We start from the raw sequence: 20,261 nt of genomic DNA on the forward strand, positions 1-20,261 counted from the left end.
GATAGTTTAACCGACCTTCAAGCTATCAACAAAGAAGTGTTGAAATTGGCGTTTAACCCAGGCTGGCCCTATCATGATTTGAAGAAACATGGTAAAAGTCTTCTAGAAATTGTTTCACATGCTCTAAACAATGGGGTTAAAGGGGTGATTTTATAAAGGATTTTATATATAAGACTATGTAAATCAATTGAACCTTGGTAAAGGTAATTATAATCAAACTAATCATGACTTAACCAAGCTTAGTATTTGTGTATTATATCGTGACATAAATTGATATGGTCATAGAATGAATGCTTCACACTTAAATATCAAAGCATTTTATTTATGGAGAAGAAAGTTTTCAAAGCCTTTTCTTTATAACACAAAGTAAAATGACTCCTGGGGTTAGGTCAACTTTGACCAGATTGTCAAGATTTGAAAAATAAATTAAGGTCTTTTTGACAATGCTTTTAACCCAAAATCTAAGATCTGGGCATTTGGTTTTGGAAAAAAATATGATTTTAAAAAGTTTTCCTATGTGTCTCCATATGAAATAAGTTGACGCTAGGGGTGGGTTAAATTTTCATTTGAATAAATTTTGTACTGGTCTATACAAGGCTACAACAGCAATAATTAGCTATAAGCATCAGTTTAGGGAGAAGTTTTTTTTAGGTTTTCCTATATGTAAAATGAAGTGACCCCTGGCATAAATGAATTTGACCACAGGGTCGTGATTTAAGCAAATTTAATAGTATTCTATATTAGGTCCTGCATTTATGGAGAAGAATATTTTCATGTTTTTCCTATATTTACACTGTGTAAAGAAAGTTTACTCCGGGGCTTCGCAAGGAACATGAATGTGTACTTCTTGACCTTTTACCAACCATGACCTTGATGTTGTGTCATGCACATCATAAGCATATAGTCTCACGATGGTGATTATTTGTGCCAAGTTATTTAAAATCTTCCATAATGTCAAAAAGTTATAGAGAACATATAACCTTGACCTTGGTTGCAGCAACCTGGATGTTGAGGTCTGTAGATTGTGTCGTGGTGGGGATCATTTGTGATAAGTATTTTTAAAACATTTGAACTGTCAATAAGTTATAGAGCGGACATGAAAAAAGATGTTTTTACATTGGACCGTTGAGTGTGACCCTGACCTTTTCGGTTAAGACTTGATTTTTGTGCTCTGCCTATGGTTTCATAATGTTGATCATTTCTGCAAAGTTATCTTAAAAACATTTTAGAAGTTTAAAAGTTATGGACAGACACGAAATGTAGAATTTCTAACATATGACTTGTAAGTGTGACCCTGATCTTTGGGGTAGCAATTCAATTATTACGATCTGCACATCGTCTCACAATGGTGATCAATTGTGCCAAGCTATATTAACAAAATTTCAGAGGTTTAAAAGTTATGGAGGGGACACGAAATGTAGATTTTTATACATTTGACCTTGACCTATGGGGTAGCAACCCAATTATTGCGTTCTGCAAATGTTCTTATACTGGTGATCAATTTAGCCAAGATATTTTTTTTTTAAATTTCAGCGGTTAAAATGTTGGAGTGGACACGAAATGTAGACTTTTTAACATTTGACCTTAAAGTGTGAGCAACCCAATTATTGCGCACTGCACGTCGTGTCGTAATGGTGATCCATTTTGTCAAGTTATCTCAAACTTTTTCAGCGTTAAAAAAGTTTAGGAGCGGACACGAAATGTAGACTTTTTATTGTTAAATGAAGACTTTTAACATTTGACCTTAAAGTGTGACCTTGACCTTGGGGGTAGCAACCCAATTATTGCGCTCATTATGATGATCACTTGTGCCAAGTTATTTCAAAAAAAAATCAGCGGTTAAAAAGTTATGGAGCGGACACGAAAGTGTTACGGACAGACGGACTGACAGACGGAGGCCATTCCTAAAATCCCCTTTCCGCTACGCGGAAGGTGATTTACATGTTTAGTCCCATTTGAAAAAGCCATACATACAAAAGCTCATATAAAAGCTTTATTTATTTCTGGGAATATTTAAAAACATTACGCATTGTCGGTTCTATTTTTAACTTCTGTGACTAAGATATACAATAATCCTGAACCGTTTTAAAAACTTTAGTAGAGATTTGTGCAAAAAACAACAACGAAACAAAATTTCTGTCAAATTTTATCAAATATAGCCTATTTTTACGTCACATCAACACTTAAAAAGGCTTTGTGGCGACTTTTCTGCTGTATTTAGGAAGACCTTAATATGTTTCGCTCCGTGCATTATTTCATAATATTGACACCTTCTGGTCATCTAATTAGAATTACCAAGTCTATACGAAGGTGAAATTTGGCTTATTCAAATAAAGAAAACATTAAAATTGTTTGTAAAATAAAGAAATCAAAGTCATATGTTCATCCTGATTCCAAATTCAAATACGCCCTGAACTTAATCTTAATTTGGAACACACTAGTGTTCATGTGCATTACATGCTACCGAACAATTTGAGAAATGCTGTTTTTCCTCATCTCCAATTACATTGAAACTATGGTTTTAAGACTTATAATAACTTATTCAAAACAGAAAGCTTATATGAATTTTGGATACGTTCAGCCGCGGGTTATTCCACATGATTTATTGATATTTATTGATGATGAGAAAATAACGATTATTATTATTATTATTATTATTATCATTATTATTATTACACCAAATTTATTAATATATAACATGTTCAAATGCGTTAAAATCAACAAATTTATATCATAGTTATAAACATTAAGAAAGAATACTCGACATAAAATGAAATTTCAACAATTATACAAATCAAGATATGACTATGTAAAACTATTTGCATATAAACATACTATTAAATTCTTTTCAACATGATTTATAATAATATTATGAACCAGACCGCCATCTACTTGACTAGTCACATATTTCTAAAGAACGAAATGAGGCTGCGGTAACAAAACTCATATTGTTTTCATATCGGAATTACTTATATTGTACAATTAATTCGAGACTTTTAAGTTTTTGTTTTGTGTACATTCTTCTGTAGCTTGATCTTAATGTATACTGGAGTTTGTCCCTACTGTATCCGATTTCCAGTAGGTAAAACAATGGAGATTCTATACAACGTTTTAATGTGTTTAAATGGAGGGGTTGTTTTTGGTAATAAGACAAGCTGCCATTTGATGAACAGTCCGGAGGTTGTTGAAAGCATTAGGTGGTCTGACCTGTAGGTCACAAAATGATTAATAAAAAAAAATTGAGGCAACGGTGGAATATGGCCTATTTGTTTTGCGTAGCAGGACATCTATACAGGATTTATAATTTATGTTGCTCTATTTTTTTTAGAATAGAAGAAAGTGTCAATTTCTAACACAAACTGGTGATTTTATCCATGTCTCTCCAACTGTTAAAATATTTATGGGCTTGTATTGCATTGAGAAGACGTTCTTCATCACAACATATTTAAATATTGTCTCTTCCTTCTTATCACTTTTGATCTGTGGGATTAAACGCCAGATAATCTAAGGCGTCAACATGAAATGGGTAGAAAGGCCATGTTTTCTACTAATCTAATGGTCGTTGGAGTGTAAAATGAATTTGTAAATATATTTTGTATATTTTTTGCTTTATTTGTTATTATTATTATTATTCTTTAATGACCAATAAATGAAGAATGTTGAAAAGCTTTTTTCTCAAATCGGGCCAAACATCAAGCATAAATATGTTTTTTCAATATAACTCTGAGTAGATTTCATTATCATCTTTTGCCTCCAAAACTTTAAGCATTTTATTGTTACAGTAACGGTTCAGCAAAATATTACCGATGTTTTTTTATTCAAATTTGTGTTTTTTCATGGAAAGTAAATGTAGTGAAATTTGAAATGATTTTTTTATGTTTCAAATGTATCCAACTCTGAATTCTGTAATGCATAATCATGACATTAACTTCTACAACATGCTTGAATTGATAAAACTGAAAGCCTCATACGTTTCCGGGTCTCTTTCATTTTACCACTTTGTTGCCATGGCAACAGAACCAATTAATGTTGTTGGTAGAATGCAAATCTACCTTTAAAAAATTAAAGACTTAAAAACATTTCAAAATGTAATCTTGTAGGTTATTCTTAGTCTTAATAATCATTATATATCAGTTCACTAGAAATTGGGACACAATTTTCGTGTACCCCACCCACTTTTGGAATGTCAGAATTCACATTCTTACACAATAAAAATAAAAATAAGGTTACATCTAGTAAGATGTTGATCAGGTCTTTGTAATATATGGTAAAAATATTCATTTTCACCACTATGCCTCGACTGATAGGAAAAAATGCCAGCCCCATGTCGATTTTTGATACTTTTTCATGCTTTTTTAGCAAAATTTCTCTATGAAAACAAGAGTATATGTATAAGAAAATGGAAAAGGACCCATTTTTCATATTGTTGTTATAGGATGTGAAGTTTTAACATCACCTGTACTAAAATAAATACAAAAAAGAACTAATTTTATCATATAAATTGCGTATTAGCCATTTTTTAATAATTTGGCGGCCATCTTGGCGGCCATCTTGGATTTCTTAAAACGTACCATGATTTGACATGTCTACCCAAAATTTTTGTAAACTTCAAACATTTAGCTATACATTGGTATAACATTTATCCATGGACCTTTTTTGCACACAAAAGGTCCCCAGGGACTGTACTAATAGGAAAGTTGAGAAATCATACAATGTAAATAGTCAATAGATATATCTTCTAAAACTAATTGTTAATCTTTCTTGTTACATCAAAATGTTTAAGAAGTTGTTGATAATTGATATAATCTTCTATTCTTTTGTTATTGCTTTTTATGCAGAATGCGCATGCGCGAAATGCTACTTCTTTTACTATGGAAATAAAAGGTTGACATATCTTACAAATGTAAACAGTCTATACAAAAGTTGAGATATCGATCTTAACATTGTAAACAGTCTATACAAAAGTTGACATCTTACAAATGTAAACAGTCAATACAAAGGTTGACAAATCTTGCAAATGTTAACAGTTGATACAAAAGTTGAGATCTTACAAGTGTAAACAGTCAATACAAAAGTCGTAAAATTCTGCCAGATATAAACAGTCAATACAAAAGTCGAAAAATCTTACAAATACAAAAGTTGACATCTTAAAATTGTAAACAGTCGATACAAAAGTTGACATCTTACAAATGTAAACAGTCAAAACAGAGGTTGACAAATCTTACAAATGTTAACAGTTGATACAAAAGTTGAGATCTTACAAATGTAAACAGTCAATACAAAAGATGACATCTTATTGTCCAACAATATTGACCTGGCACTTCATTAACTTTCGTAAAGGTCACTTGAATAAACTCTGACCAATATCTATCGAATATATTGATAAATTTGCTAACTTCACTCGTCAGTGAGGTGTGGTGTATTGGTATAGATGTCGTACTACCGATCTGAATGTCTCTGGTTTGAATCCTTACCATCATCACGTTATGATTTTTCTTTTAATTTACTTGCAAGAATTAATTTGAAATCGTTTTACTTCAACTGGTTTTAGAATACCTTTTAAAGGGTGTTTTTATACACAACTATATTATTTCATTACAGAATCTTTCAACGGAACTCTTTGTGACATTATGCAATCTTATAATTATTCTTTAGCTCACACACGCTATAAAGGCAGTTACATGTATTAAAAATACTACACAGAAAGCACACAGAACAAAACGGTTTGCAATAGTTTCTAGAGAATGGGAATTTAAAAATTAAGATAAAACAGAAATCGCTGAAATAGGATTCGAACCTACCAGTTTACGTCAACATTCTTCTAGTGAAACACCTTTACCAACTGCGTTAAGAGTAATCTTCAATTTTCACCATTGTAATAATTGAATATTTTTAAAATTAGATCGTAACGGTTACGGGATATACCGATTACATGGTCAAATGCAAGAGTGCCAGGTCAATATTGTTGGACAATACCATTCAATGCAACAGTTGGACAAATGTAAACAGTTGATACAAAAGTTGAGATCTTACAAATGATACAAAAGAGTAAATTAAAGAAAGTAAAGTATGCGTGACAATATGCTCATATATAAAACAAGTGTTATTATGGTAATTGATCAACAGTTCATATCGAAAGATATTAAGTATAAATTATTAATCAGCATACAATATAAAATACTACCCTACTTTTTTACAGATAAATTCTGATGGAAAATTTGGAAATTTATATGACTTTCCTTATGCCGAGTGAAATTTTTCATACGAGATGAGGTAAAAGAAATTATAGCAAATGAAAACTTATTTTTACTAAAACATGTTTAAACCCTTGGATGGGCGTAATGCCACTTAAATTAACAAAAAGAAATTCGTTTCTAAATTTGGAATTTGTTATATTCAAGTTACAATTAAACTTTACAATACAGTACAAATAAAAATCCACCTTTTGACACGTGTGTCTTTTACAGCTAGTGTTATTGAGTGAAGAGTTTAGATATTAACCTAGTCACTGACTGCAATAAATGGAATATTGCGGGGGGGATAGTTGAATATACGTACATGATAAGATAAGAGATGTCGTCAGATAACGCCGGTTTTGGGGACAAATAACAAGTAGCCATTGCTTTAACAGTTTATTAAAGTGGGAACATATATTCAAACATGGCAAGTCAATAGTTATATTCATTTTAAATGTAAAATATCACATTTAACGTAAATAAAATATTACATTCAATATATAATCGAATTTTTCACTTTGTATCTAATTTAGATGCTAACAGGCATTTCCGAAAACGTATTTTTAAATGTTTAGTATCAATTATAGAGATGTTTTTAATAAAAGAGACAATACACAATTGGGAATGACTTGGTCAGATTCCGGTGATCTTTACTGTTTGAAAAGGATATATAATTTTGAAACCAACATTGTAAAAGTTTAACATAATCATGATATTTAATAAACAGAAACATATTTGAAACGCGCGTTTTACATTCATTTTTATTATATTTTGGGTACTCCGAGTTTGGCTGTATATTGATTATTCTGAGACCGATTATTTCATTCATGCTAAGATATTATTTCTCACTAAGATTGTTGTCACAACACTGAACTTGATGAATTTGTGTAAGGAAAATTGCTCTGCTCTGTATTTAGAACAGTCCTATCAACGTTCAATATCAAAGTACAAAAAAAACCTACTAAAAGTAAAAAGCTTTGTCATACTGCACGGATCGATGTATATAAGCAGGCCAGGCATTAAATCGGTAGCCTGTGCCAATCATTTCAAGTTCAAGCAGGTTACAGGTTAATATAGACAATATGTCGGCAATACTGTAGCCAGGATAAAAAAACAACATTCAAGTACATATGTTATAGACATAAAATCTTGACGTTGGAATAAACCATTTTTCAACTCTATGAACTCATACCCATTGAACATGTTTTGGATACTATTGGATAGTTACTAGTTGACGTTAGGTACGTCCCATTGTATAAATATTGACGCATAGGATTTAGCACCATGAATAGCATTGTCAAATGGACAGCATGTAGACCTGTCAAACAGCCATTTGTTTGGGATTGTATCTTGCGTGACGCAGCTCAAAATATTGACGCTTAGGAACTAGCACCATGAATAGCATTGTCAAATGGACAACATGCAGACCTGTCAAACAGCCATTTAATTACTAAGTGTGTTGGGGATTGTATTGCGTAAGGCGGGGATACTGCAATAGTAGTATAATGTTGTTGCTAATATTACTTGCTGAGAATTACGCGATATCATTAAGAATGTAGTTTACAGTCAAATAGACTCATACAACAATAGAAAGGAGACAAAATGACTTTAGAATATGTAAATCTATTTCATTTAATAATGCATGTTGATCTTCGCTTATGGTCTTCGTATGATACTTTCATATAAAGGAACTTGCGCAAATTGAAATCGGTCATTGCTTTTAACTTCTACCATAGAAGTATAATGCGTTACAATTTTTATGTGTAAATTTTTCTAACTTAAAGTATTTAATGTAACACAAATAATTTTGTTTAGTTGTATTTTTCTTGCAGAAAATAGTTTGCCTGTTTATGCTGTTTGTTGTTGTTGTTTCGCAAAGTCCTCACAAGTAAGCAATGCTACCTTACACTAACTATATCAAATTATTTAATAGCACTACTACTGACTATTTTATTGTCAAAAGACATATAGAAATTAAAAACTATCAAATTATTTAATAGCACTACTACTGACTATTTTATTGTCAAAAGACATATAGAAATTAAGGTTTCTACTACTTTAATAACACTACTACTGACTATGTTACTGTCAAAAGACATATAGAAATTAAAGGTTTCTACTACTTTAATTAACACTACTACTGACTATGTTACTGTCAAAAGACATATAGAAATTAAAGGTTTCTACTACTTTAATAACACTACTACTGACTATGTTACTGTCAAAAGACATATAGAAATTAAAGGTTTCTACTTTTCAACAAGAGGATTTGTACTATTTGACCATGTCTTGTTATTCCGTTAGTATTTTAATAGTACTATCAAATCCGTATGGTGTATATACGTACATTTGACTCAGTTGTATATTATATAAATATGGACTTATTAGCGGGTGAATATGGTGTGATATGTACTGAAAAATCAATATTGACAGAGGTGATAGCCAATCAGAGAAACGCATTTCATAGATTATTTGATCGAAATAACGAAAATATTCTTTATTCCGCTGAACATGCCTCAGAAACATTTAGGTATTTCTTTTTTCTATTCATTTTTTTATTTTCTTTATCATTATTATTATTTATTAATTTATTTTTATAAGCATCTGACAAATGTTTAATCATTGCTTTTAATTTTATCTTATACTTTTGCAACTTTGTATCTTTTTACAGCCCATCACGCCCGGATATTTATGGACTTATCAATTTATTGTATCTAAAGGCCGATGCCGATCTGAATGGACAAATCACAGAAAGTGAATTGGCAGATGTTTTCAAAGGATTCGATAAAAACAGTAGCATGCCTTTTTCTCTTTTGTTTAACTTTGGGTGACATTAAGATCTTTTGCTTCTTTAAGTTGCTTTAGCAAAAAAAGTACTTTTGAAGAATGACTAAGTAAAGCCTGCGTCACATTACATTCCGATTAGGTTTACGATGGGGTACCGATGTCTGAACGGCCTGAAATTGCAAATTTTTTAAAGGTCTCCGGCCGGTGACCCTCCGGTGTCAAGTGACCGGTGGGGCACCGTACAGGTAATCGGAGAATTTTAGTGCAGAGTAGTATATTTTCTTCCGGCATCCGGTACATCGCCAGCTCATCGTAGCAGACACAGTAAAATACCCTCCGATACCCGGTCGGACACCTTTTGTTATCGGTTACATACCGATTAAAATTTTCACCTCCTGTGTGCCAAATATTGTTTTAGTTTCCGAGCGATATATGAGTGGTCACCGAAGGCGTCTCGAAAGGTTACTGAACAGGACCCGGGCGGACGCAGTACGTTGCACGTTGGTCCTAAGGTATCCGTAAGGATAGCGTTAGGGTTTACGGCAGGTAAAGCCTTAAACTCTGAATTAGGCGACCCGTGTATAATTCTTGGACAACGGTGAAGGTCACTTTCGTTGTACAGAAGTTATCAGTACCTTGCGAAAGTGAAAGAGATTATTACTGTTTAACTGCTTGACAGACAGACTGTCCAGGAACGATACAATGGCTGAACTGTGCTCTGGTATGTATATTCAAGTTGGCTGTAGTGGTTTGCCTGCCCGTGCTCTGCCTTGTGCCCTGTCCAATTTTTTGTTTGGGGTCCTCCTGGGCTCCTTGCCGCTGGCGCTTGTTATTGGGTCGGGTGAGGGCTGCGTTCATTGAACGCCGCCTTTCCTTGTCGATCTTGTTTATCATATTTTTTACTGCCATAGTCATCAGGGTAAATCATAAATACCACCATCATTCTCTCATTAGCCAGTGTTCAGAGATGAATCGGTTAAATCGCTAGACTTAAAATCTGTACATTGTGGGTTCGATTCCCGGGATGACCTACTGAAATTACTAGGAATCTTCCGGACGAGACTTTAAAGCATAGTCCCGTGTATGAGCGCTTAAACACTTGGATAGGTAAAGAGGAAGAAGATTGTTTGGTGTACTGCTTGGCTCTTTTACGGGGGTCATGCTGTGTTACTGGATAATGTCGCGGTTGCGTTCATTGTACGCTGCCTTCTTTATTGATCTTGTTTTTCATATTTTTCTGAAATTGTGGCATCTTGCTATCTGTATCTTCCGATGTCCTCCAAAATTTAAAATGACTTATACTCTGCTGGAGGACTCGCCTATACAGGCAACCGATGGCGAGTATTAAGCTCTGGAAGCAAAGTGATCCCTCGGAAGCATTAATCACAACAAAATTACATAATAATTGCAGACTCGGTTTGCAGACTCCGTACATTTAATCAATGATGTTATATTTTCGATCCTTGAAGATCGTTCAGCACGTCATTATTGTTGTGTACACATATTAGATGGTAGTTTTAGTTTCTTGTATTTGGCCTTTTTAAAATTTGGGTGGTTCCAGTATTCCTACTTGAATACTGTATAATCACCCTCAGGATATGTTGCCTGCTTTTTAAATTTGTCTTTGACGTCTTGTCTGTGATATGCAGGCTTTGTAACCTCAGATCCCCTTTCAAAATTCCATTTTATTCAGTTCGGCCCATTGTTTTTCTCTTTAAGGGCACACGCATTCTTTTACTTGGGGACCATACGCCGCTTTTCATGGAATGACACTACTGTGTGACATTGAAGGTTCCATGATAACCGCCGTATGAACACATCTGCGGATGTTTCTAAATACAAAATTCACAATTTTTGTGTTTAAATGTTGAAATCTGCTTAAGCCGGTGCTAGAAGGCGTGGACGGTAACTTGCACTTTCCAGTACCGTCCATGAACAGAACAGGCTCAATCAAACCGAGCCTGCAACATTTTACAATTTTGCCGTGTTGGGCTTTCTTTAGGGATTCTTTTTTTCACTATTTTATTTGATTGAGTCTCTACTCAATTACACACACATATTCTCACAGTTTTCACACTTGTCAGAGGTTTCTTAAAGTTTTCAAGTTTGATTTACAATCTTTTATGGAAAACTTTGAAATTCAGAGTGTATTATATACCATCCAAAACAGAATGCAAAGAAGGGATTGGGGAGAAATCAGAGGGGGAAAAGGCAAGGAAAAATGCCAACAAAAGAGGGGGTGTGAATAACTGCCGGAAAATGGGATAGCACGCCATACGAATACCGTCCGACAGCCGACCAGATATCGCACGTATACTTTACCGTCACCGTACGATTGTTGCAAACAGGCCAGATAACGGAAGGCAATTGGACATTTATCGTACGGTAGTCTGCCGGTTACCTTTAGAATATCGACCGGAGTCCAGAAAGAAGATGCCAAGGGTTTTCACTGGGTGACTGGGCGAGTACACTTCGGAAACCGTCCGAATACCTAATGGACGACAGAGAGAGAATGACCGCCCAGTTCTTCCCGGACATGATTGAAATGTTTCTCTCCGATCTCAATTTTTCAACGGTGTCCCATCGATGCCTCTTTATCGGCCGGTCCCCGCTTGTAATGTGACGTAGGCATAATTGAAACTGTTATCTATGATTTTATGTTAGGTAATACGAACATTCATTGAAAGCGTTTAATAAAAGTTTATATTATGCACCAAATGCGAGGCGTGTGTACGCTTACAGTTATGAAATAGAATTAACCTTCTTACTTACTCCAAACGATAAAGGTCATCCGTGATCACGTGATATTTTTTGTTCACCCAACACACCCTCAGACCAATGAGGACTATGCTCACAAACTCGCTTAAATGTCTCCTTCTGATTAAAATTTTGATTGCATTTTTCGTAACTTAATGAGTTTAATCTAACAGAGTTATGTTGTCTCTTTGTTCTCCAAGGTGACGGGACAGTGACAAACGCTGAGTTTGTTGAACTGTGGATGCAACTGACGTCACAGACCACTGCCCTTGCCAATGCCTACTTTCACCTTGCCGATCTGAATGATGATAAAATCATTAACAATAATGATTATCATCTAATATACCAGGTGTTTGACCTAAATCGTGAGTTAAACAAGTTATTCTTATCACTTACTCTTTCTTTATATTTTGTTAAAGGAACTCCACTGAGGGAAAAATGTCAAAAAAATATAATATTTCAAAATCTAACGAATATCAATTGAAACACAAAAATGGACAAAATTTAATCTGCAAACGATGACAAAGAAGTATACTCAGAAGTGAATTTTAAATCGATTTTCGTACAATTTTTAGCCGGTTTTATGCGAAAAGCGTTGCAACGCTATTCATTTTTGGGTTCTTTTCTATTACAAAAATGATCATTCTGAAAATAAAACGGAGAAAGTGAATAAGCTGAAAATGTGCACTTAAATAATCCGTACAAACCTACATCAATTGGTACAAAAACCACGGAAAAATATTTGCTTGTCTTGCCAATTCAAAATACCTCAGTGGAGTACCTTTAAATTTAATATGAGTGTAAATCTTCATATATGCATGTTAGGTCAGTCAACAGAGAAGCATATATTGATCGGAAAAAATTGGGTTTAGAGCACTTGTCGCGCACGCGTTATTCGTATGCTCTCCTGTGTTTCTTACAATTGTAGTTTTGCCAGTAATCATTCGCTTTGCTAGCAGTAACTTGTTTTCCTACCAATTTATACATTTTCTTATTTTACAGTAAGTTTCTAGTTTTACTAGCAATTACTAGTGTTTCATAGCAGTTTCTACAATTTCTAATTTTACTGCCAGTAACTATTTTTTCATAGAGCAGTTACTAGTTTTCCTAGAAGTTACATGTTTCCCTACCGGAATGTTGTTTTCTTTTCTAAGCAGTCACCAGTTTACCAGCAGTTGCTAGATTTCCTAGAAGATAATTGTTTTTTTTTTCTTTCCAAGGCGTTATTTATTTCCTAGCAGTCACTCCATTTCCTAGTTTTACTAATAGTTTTTACATTTTCTATGCAGTCACTTCCAAGCAGTTTTTTATTAGCAGTAGTTTACCTAGACGTTAATTTTTTCTCTAGCAGATACAACATTTTCTAGTTTTACTAGCATTTTCTAGTTTTCCTTGCAATTTTTGTCCTAACAGTAACCACATTTTCTAGTTCAACTAGCAATAACTAGTTTTCCTAGCAGTTAATAGAAACAGTCATTTTGTAAATTTTGGAAGATCATGTGTTTGTATTAAAACTCCACCTTGCTCCTGGTTAGACATAGCGCATGTCCAAGTTTTGACCGGCACAGTTTATCAAAATTTTGTATCATTTGTTTTTATCTTTACAGACGATGGTTCGGTGTCTGGAAAAGAATTTGCTTCAAAATGGGAAGACGTAAGTTACATATTTATAATGAAACATCAACTGTTGTATACTACTTACATACCATTACCAGGGTTCCAGATGTGCATATTTATCAAAAACTTCATTATTTAAAAATTCGTATCGCAAGATAAGCGAAGCAAAACAACAATTCGACGGTCTAGTGCTATAAGGGCGCAAATGCATTTTTACAAGTTTCGGGAAATTGAAAAAAACTGTCTGCAGACTTTGATCCTTTATCAATCAAGATAAAATTTGGGACACACTTAGAACAACTAATATCGACTTTTTTAAAGCATTTTTCAAATTAAAATAACCCACCACCTTAATAAAATTCACGAAATTCGTTTAATGCCCTTACAATATTTACATTTTCATGCATCGGCCAATAATTCTAAATGGACGTAACTAGCAGTTACGCTGTTTAAAATTGTTACTTCGACTTAGCTTAATAGGGCGTAACTACCATATATGCCCTTTTAGATTTTAGTGTATTCATAAATGTTCAATACAATTATATAATTGTTTTTATCTATAACAATAATGAATTATAATAAGTGACCATTTTTAAAGTATCCTTTGTCTTTTATCCTATGACATTGTATGTGAAGGTTACATGACAGATAAATAAAACACGTAGGCGCCTATTGATTGTAAATGTTACATAATTATATGATTTAGAACAGTTTCTATGTTTCATTAAATTAACTCCCAGCTGCTTATTACATAATTTACCTTAGAAGTTACATCAAATTGATTTTTTCCTAGAATTAACTTAAATGACTGATACATTCTGTGTGTGGAAAACCCACGTAGTAATGCTACATATCAACTATCTTAGCTCTGAGTATTGTGTCGTAGTTTCATGTGGTCCATTGAAACCATTAATGGAAAAAGGTCGTACTTCAAGTTGGATTAAAATCCACATTAGGATTAAAGAAGAGATATTTCTAAAGAACTTGTGGTTAACGACGGACGACAGACATATTCCTATCACAGACAAAACTCACCCAAGCACTAAAACGCTAAGGACGAACCATTATTAACGATTAATGTACAATGATGCATATACGGCATCTAATACTAAACATAAAGGCAACTTTGATACAAATTTTGACTGTTTAGTTTATACAAATTTATTTAAGTTCGGTTGTGTTGGAAGTCGTAAGCTTATCTAAACACACTTGAATTTGCTCCCATTGAAACAATACCTTGGCCCTTACGGGTTTTGAACAGTCAAACCTTTGGTTCTTGTTACAGTAGCCTGATTTAAGCAAGTTGAAAATATTTTTGAAAACTAAAATATACATTTTCAGACAAAATACACAAAATAAATCTTTTTTTCTGTATTGAGGCATGAATGAATGATCATTCATAAGATACACATGAAATATTATCATCAAATCATGTATTCATGTTTACATGTACATATTGTTGGAATTAGAATTACTTAAAAAAAATCTGCCAAATACAAGCTTAAAAGCACTTTGAAATTTTGAAAGAATACACTATTTATACTACTAACAGATCCAAATTCAAATTTTATTGTAATTAACAATCAACTTTAGATCAATGACACTAAGACTAAGCAATGTCAACTGTATCTAACATTAAAGTGTGTGAACTCTATGCTACTATACCATAGTCTATTCCCGTCACACAGTGTTGTCCAATGGCCCAATGTACAAAAACCTTCGTTATTATTTAAAAAAATTAATTAACAGTTTTCCCATAAAGAAATTATTCATATTAGCTTTTATGTAATCTGGGTCCTTTCGACCCTTTTACAAGCTTGACATGCACGGTGTCTCCTGCCATCTCAGAATGACTTCTAACAGAATTGGTGTGGATTTTGTCAGTTTCTAAAGTGTTTACTGCACAAAGACACATTGTTGAAAATGAAGCCACATGAAGCTATCGGAGTAGAATAAACATTCTTTAACATGACAAAATTATGAATGTTTATAAAGACAATTTAATGCAATATCGTTGCTTCCTTTTTGGAAATTTCTCGGTCTATGGGAGGGGACATTCCTCCCACTCCCACCTGATTATAGATAGGTACAACTAGAGGCCTATATTTTACGAAACATGCAATGCAATATTGCTATTTCTTTAATCATGTCATTTTATTTCTAGTGATTCAGTTTTACCCCCTTATCTTTAATGTGTATCCTTAAATGTGTCAAGGTATGTCCATGACTCGTGACATAAAGTCATAACGTGCGTATGTGTGATTATCCGACTATCTGTTTGAACTAACGTATCAAAATCTTAAAAGGGCCTAACTTCTACTTAGGATCTTATAAAATTTGAGCACGGTGTAGTTATGGTATAGTTACGCCCTTATAAAGTCGTTCATCCGCCCATATATCCCGTTTAAAAACCTTAAAGTCGTTTATACACAGTCATATAACATGTTGCAAGTCTTACAGGTCGTTCAAACACGGACATAAATTTTTATATGTCGCTCATATTTCATGTTGAAAGGCTATGGCAGTATAGAATTCTTACAACCGTTAATACACGGTCACATAATCGGTTGAGTCCAACAGCCTGACATACATGACCATATAACGTGTCAAAAGTATTACAGCCGTTCATAAACAGACATGTAACCTGTTGAAAGTATTACAGTCGTTATTAAACGACCATATAACCTACTTTAAGCCTCACAAACGTACATACACGACCATATAACCTGCTCAAAGCATCAAAACCGTAAATACACGACCATATGACCTGCTGAAAGCCTCACAACCGTATATACACGACCATATGACCTGCTGAAAGCCTCACAACCGTACATACACGACCATATAACCTGCTTAAAGCCTCACAACCGTATATACACGACCATATGACCTGCTGAAAGCCTCACAACCGTACATACACGACCATATGACCTGCTGAAAGCCTCACAACCGTACATACACGACCATATAACCTGCTCAAAGCCTCACAACCGTACATACACGACCATATGACCTGCTGAAAGCCTCACAACCGTAAATACATAAACGGTCATATAACATATTTGAAATCCTTATATCGAATTTGTGATACTGTTTAATTTCAATTGCCGCTGCGAGTAAAAATGATATTTTGATTTCAGATTATCCGAGAGACGCCATTTGCAGTATTGTTCGAGAGATCTGATGTTAATAAAGATGAGTTTCTAAATCATAACGAATTTAGAAACTTCTTTTCCTCATTCGACGCAAACTGTGAGTGTTATAATCACTTTCATCCATAACTTTTATCCACATCCTACTAATTAAATGTTATCGAATTGACCTTCGTTGGCTTTTTAAGATTCCAACACTTTTGCTTCATACGAAAAGGGAAAAGAAAAGGGGGAAAAGGTTAAGCGACCGACAATATACCGTCAATTATATATTAAACAATTTCGTATTGATCGACAAAGGCACCGAAAATATAATATTTATTTTACGTAATGATTTTTTTTTGTCGAAAACTTTTGTTTTTACTTATCAAGGTCTTTTAAAGAAGTTAGTGTTCGCCCGACTTTCTTTACTTATCCGTGACAGTGTTGTTTTATTATTATTTTTTGGCTTTTTTATCCTAATATAGTATATAAAATCTATATAAATTAGGACAATAGAAACTTTAAACCTACTAGTACATAAAAAAGGACAATATAGATATAAAATCTACACAAAACAGGCCAATAGAAAAAAAATCTATTTAAACTTGACAATGGATTATAAGATTTATTTTACTTAATCAGCTCCATTTGTATCTGATAAGTGCTGTCAAGTAGTACAATACAGAAAATAAAACGTTGATTCCTTTATCGTTTATCTTTTGTCGAGTCCGTTTGCGTTGTATGAACGTCCGTGCATCAATCCGTCCGTCCGTGCGTCCGGATTTGTCCGGTCTATATCTTGCTCATTCTTTGAAGGATTACAAAATAATTTGGTACAAATGTTCACCATGATGGGGTGGTGTGTCGGGACATTAGAATAAACATGAAGTAGAAAAAAAAGGAAAATAGAGGATAGAATCTATATAAAATAGCCAATACATGAACAATATAACATTACCCTGATAAACAGACACATACTTTGTACATTTATTACTCGTGAATAGTCGTTTAAACCCGTCAGTTTCTGATCTACATAATTTATCTCGCTTCAATTGATGTTTGCTGAATATTTTATCATTATTTGATCATTATAGATATAAACATGTAAACATAATATCCGTAAAGTGCAAAATAACTCCGAATAATTCTTACATTGTGTCGTATATCAATTTTGTTAGCTGACGGAAAGGTAGACAACCAAGAATTTGACGCCGGTTGGTCGCACGCTGACTTCGCTCTTTTATCTGATGCCGACCTGTTGTTTGGTGACATTGACAAGAATGGAGATGGTAGCATAACGGGACATTCCGACATGGACCAACTCTTTACCACCTATGACGCTAACGGTAATGTGTTACGTAAACATTTTGTCATTGTCCCATTTGAGCTGTATTGATTCTGTATTTCAATAATGGTAATTGACCAACAGTTTATCACTTATGGAAAATGTTTAGAATAAATGTAAATCTGCCTAAAATATAAATACTACCTCACTCTGTTCATTGTACTCACTACATTTTTGTCACCTAACATCTTTTTCATATTATTGTAAACACTACATTTTCGTCACATGACATCTTTGTCATTCCATTGTATACACTACATTTTCGTTTTGTGACATCGTTATTATTTTATTGAAAACACTAAATTTTGTCACGTGACATCGTTATCATTTCATTGTACACACAACATTTTCTACACGTGACATCGTTGTCATTACAGCGACACACTACATTTTCGTCACGTGAAGTCGTTGTAATTTCACTGTACACATTTCATTTTCGTCACATGAACTCGTTGGAATTTGATTGTGTACACTACATTTTCATCACGTGACATCGTTGTTATTGCATTGTACACACTACATTTTCGTCACGCAAAATCTTTGTTATTTCATTGTACATATCACATTGTCGTTAAATACCATTGATATTTGTAGTAATCATTAGATGTAATTCTGTTTTTTTTCCACAGGAGATGGTAAAATGGCCCTCCAGGAAGTGATTCAGGTAATATTTAACGATTTATATAATAGTAACTTCATTTATAATACATGTATGTATTTGTCTTTCTATTGCTCATCGTTTTACTTGTTATCGAGTGGGTATGCAAATTGATGATTACTGTTTCGCATACGAAAATATAATGACCCGAGACACATCTATGACCTTCCCATAACGATTTTTTTCGAGTTCGTTTTATTTAAGTATTTCATTCAGTTTTGTGTCCTTCTGTGTAATGAAAAACATCTGCATTTTGCTTACCTACCACTAAGGCAACACAAATATGTCAATTTCTTGGTGGAGAACAAAATGTAAGCTTTAACACCAACTCATAAACAACCTTATGTGATACGTGACATTTTGGAGTGTTAAACTAGAGACCTCAGGGTTCTATCACTTAACTTTTACGATACTTGCACAAACACCTAGCCCACTGAGCGATGCGTCCTACACTATGAACTTAAAGACAATCTATGCTTATCTTTGGGTTAAACTGTTTTTTTGTTGTTGTTTTTTTTGTTGTTTTTTTTAAATCAAGGAATAATTTCTTACTGAATATGTCTAATTGTACAAACTGTAAATCTGGTCCTTTCTTTAAAAAATAACAACAACTTCATATTATTAAGGGCACTGAGTACGCAAGCATTTACATATGTTGTAAGAGTTTAAAAAAATAACGTCTTTCAAGATGGTCATATCATTTAAAGAGACTGTATAGCACTTCTCAATATTTTCAAGCGTTTTCCCAGTCATCAAATAAACAAGAAGATGTGATGAATATTGATTCTACTCAATTGTTTTATAAAATGTCTTTATAATAAGTTATTATTTATTTTCAATCTTTCAGATGAAGACTCTCCTGAAACTGCTACAAAACAGCAATGCAGGGACTGTAGGATGATTCAGTCGTAGATGAAAAAAACTGTAAATTATTTAACCCAAGTTGTCTTAAATTTGTATTCGTAAATAAATCAAGCACACTTACATTTTGTTAATTAATTTGCTTCCTTTATAGAAAACTATGGAAGCCGTGGAGGGACATTAATTTGATTACATATACTGTAGAAGTTATCATTTAATACTTATAACTGACACATTTCTATTGGAAGGATCTGAAGAAGTACATGGACTTCGAGCAAGGATACGTGTCTTAATTGTCCAAAAACTATTTCTGAATATTTGAGCAAGGTGATAACGTCACAATCAAATTTACAACAAGTCTATTATCAGATAAACCACATTAAAATTTTTAACCTTCTGGATTTGTATAGTGGTTTTGTCCTGCTTCAAATGTGGAAAAAGTTCTTTCCAGGTTTTAGGGATTTTGTATCAAAATAAAAAAGATCTATCAATACTATACGGTCTGGTCAGAATTTTTGTCAATAAACCAGTGTCAAAGGTCGTCACTTCCTGTGTCAAAATACTGATGTCAAAGGTCGTCATTTCCTGTGTCAATATACTGGTGTCAAAGATGGTCACTTCCTTTGCCAATACACTGGTGTCAAGAATGGTCACTTCCTGTTTCAATATACTGGTGTCAAAGGTCTCACTTCCTGTGTCAATAAATTGGTGACAAAGGTCGTCACTTCCTTTGTCAATATACTGATGTTAAAGGTCGTCACTTCCTTTGTCAATATACTGATGTCAAAGGTCGTCACTTTCTGTGTCAATATACTGGTGTCAAAGATGGTCACTTCCTGTGTCAATACACTGGTGTCAAAGGTCGT

The 20,261-nt window shown here is 33.6% G+C and overlaps 1 protein-coding gene across 1 annotated transcript; it reads left to right on the forward strand.

Moving 5' to 3' along the window:
* The first annotated feature begins 6,557 nt into the window (after nucleotides 1-6,557).
* Nucleotides 6,558-19,518, forward strand: LOC132727908 (uncharacterized). Its single transcript, XM_060713506.1, has 9 exons — nucleotides 6,558-6,663; nucleotides 8,069-8,124; nucleotides 8,908-9,029; nucleotides 11,981-12,145; nucleotides 13,388-13,434; nucleotides 16,538-16,649; nucleotides 17,710-17,877; nucleotides 18,506-18,540; nucleotides 19,382-19,518. Exons 1-9 carry the CDS (start codon nucleotides 6,661-6,663, stop codon nucleotides 19,433-19,435), a joined length of 762 nt encoding a protein of 253 aa, XP_060569489.1. The 5' UTR covers nucleotides 6,558-6,660; the 3' UTR covers nucleotides 19,436-19,518.
* The last annotated feature ends 743 nt before the right edge of the window (nucleotides 19,519-20,261 follow it).

The sequence above is a fragment of the Ruditapes philippinarum genome, unplaced genomic scaffold, assembly GCF_026571515.1.
Source record: "Ruditapes philippinarum isolate M1 unplaced genomic scaffold, ASM2657151v2 ctg83_1_1_1_1, whole genome shotgun sequence".
NCBI lineage: Eukaryota > Metazoa > Mollusca > Bivalvia > Venerida > Veneridae > Ruditapes > Ruditapes philippinarum.

What these genes read in the sequence shown, in the direction of transcription:
- LOC132727908 (XM_060713506.1), top strand. An exon ending in GTTTCGCAAAGTCCTCACAA is followed by an intron (nt 8,125 to 8,907) that starts GTAAGCAATGCT and finishes ATCTTTTTACAG; the next exon opens with CCCATCACGCCCGGATATTT. An exon ending in TTGCTTCAAAATGGGAAGAC is followed by an intron (nt 13,435 to 16,537) that starts GTAAGTTACATA and finishes TTTTGATTTCAG; the next exon opens with ATTATCCGAGAGACGCCATT.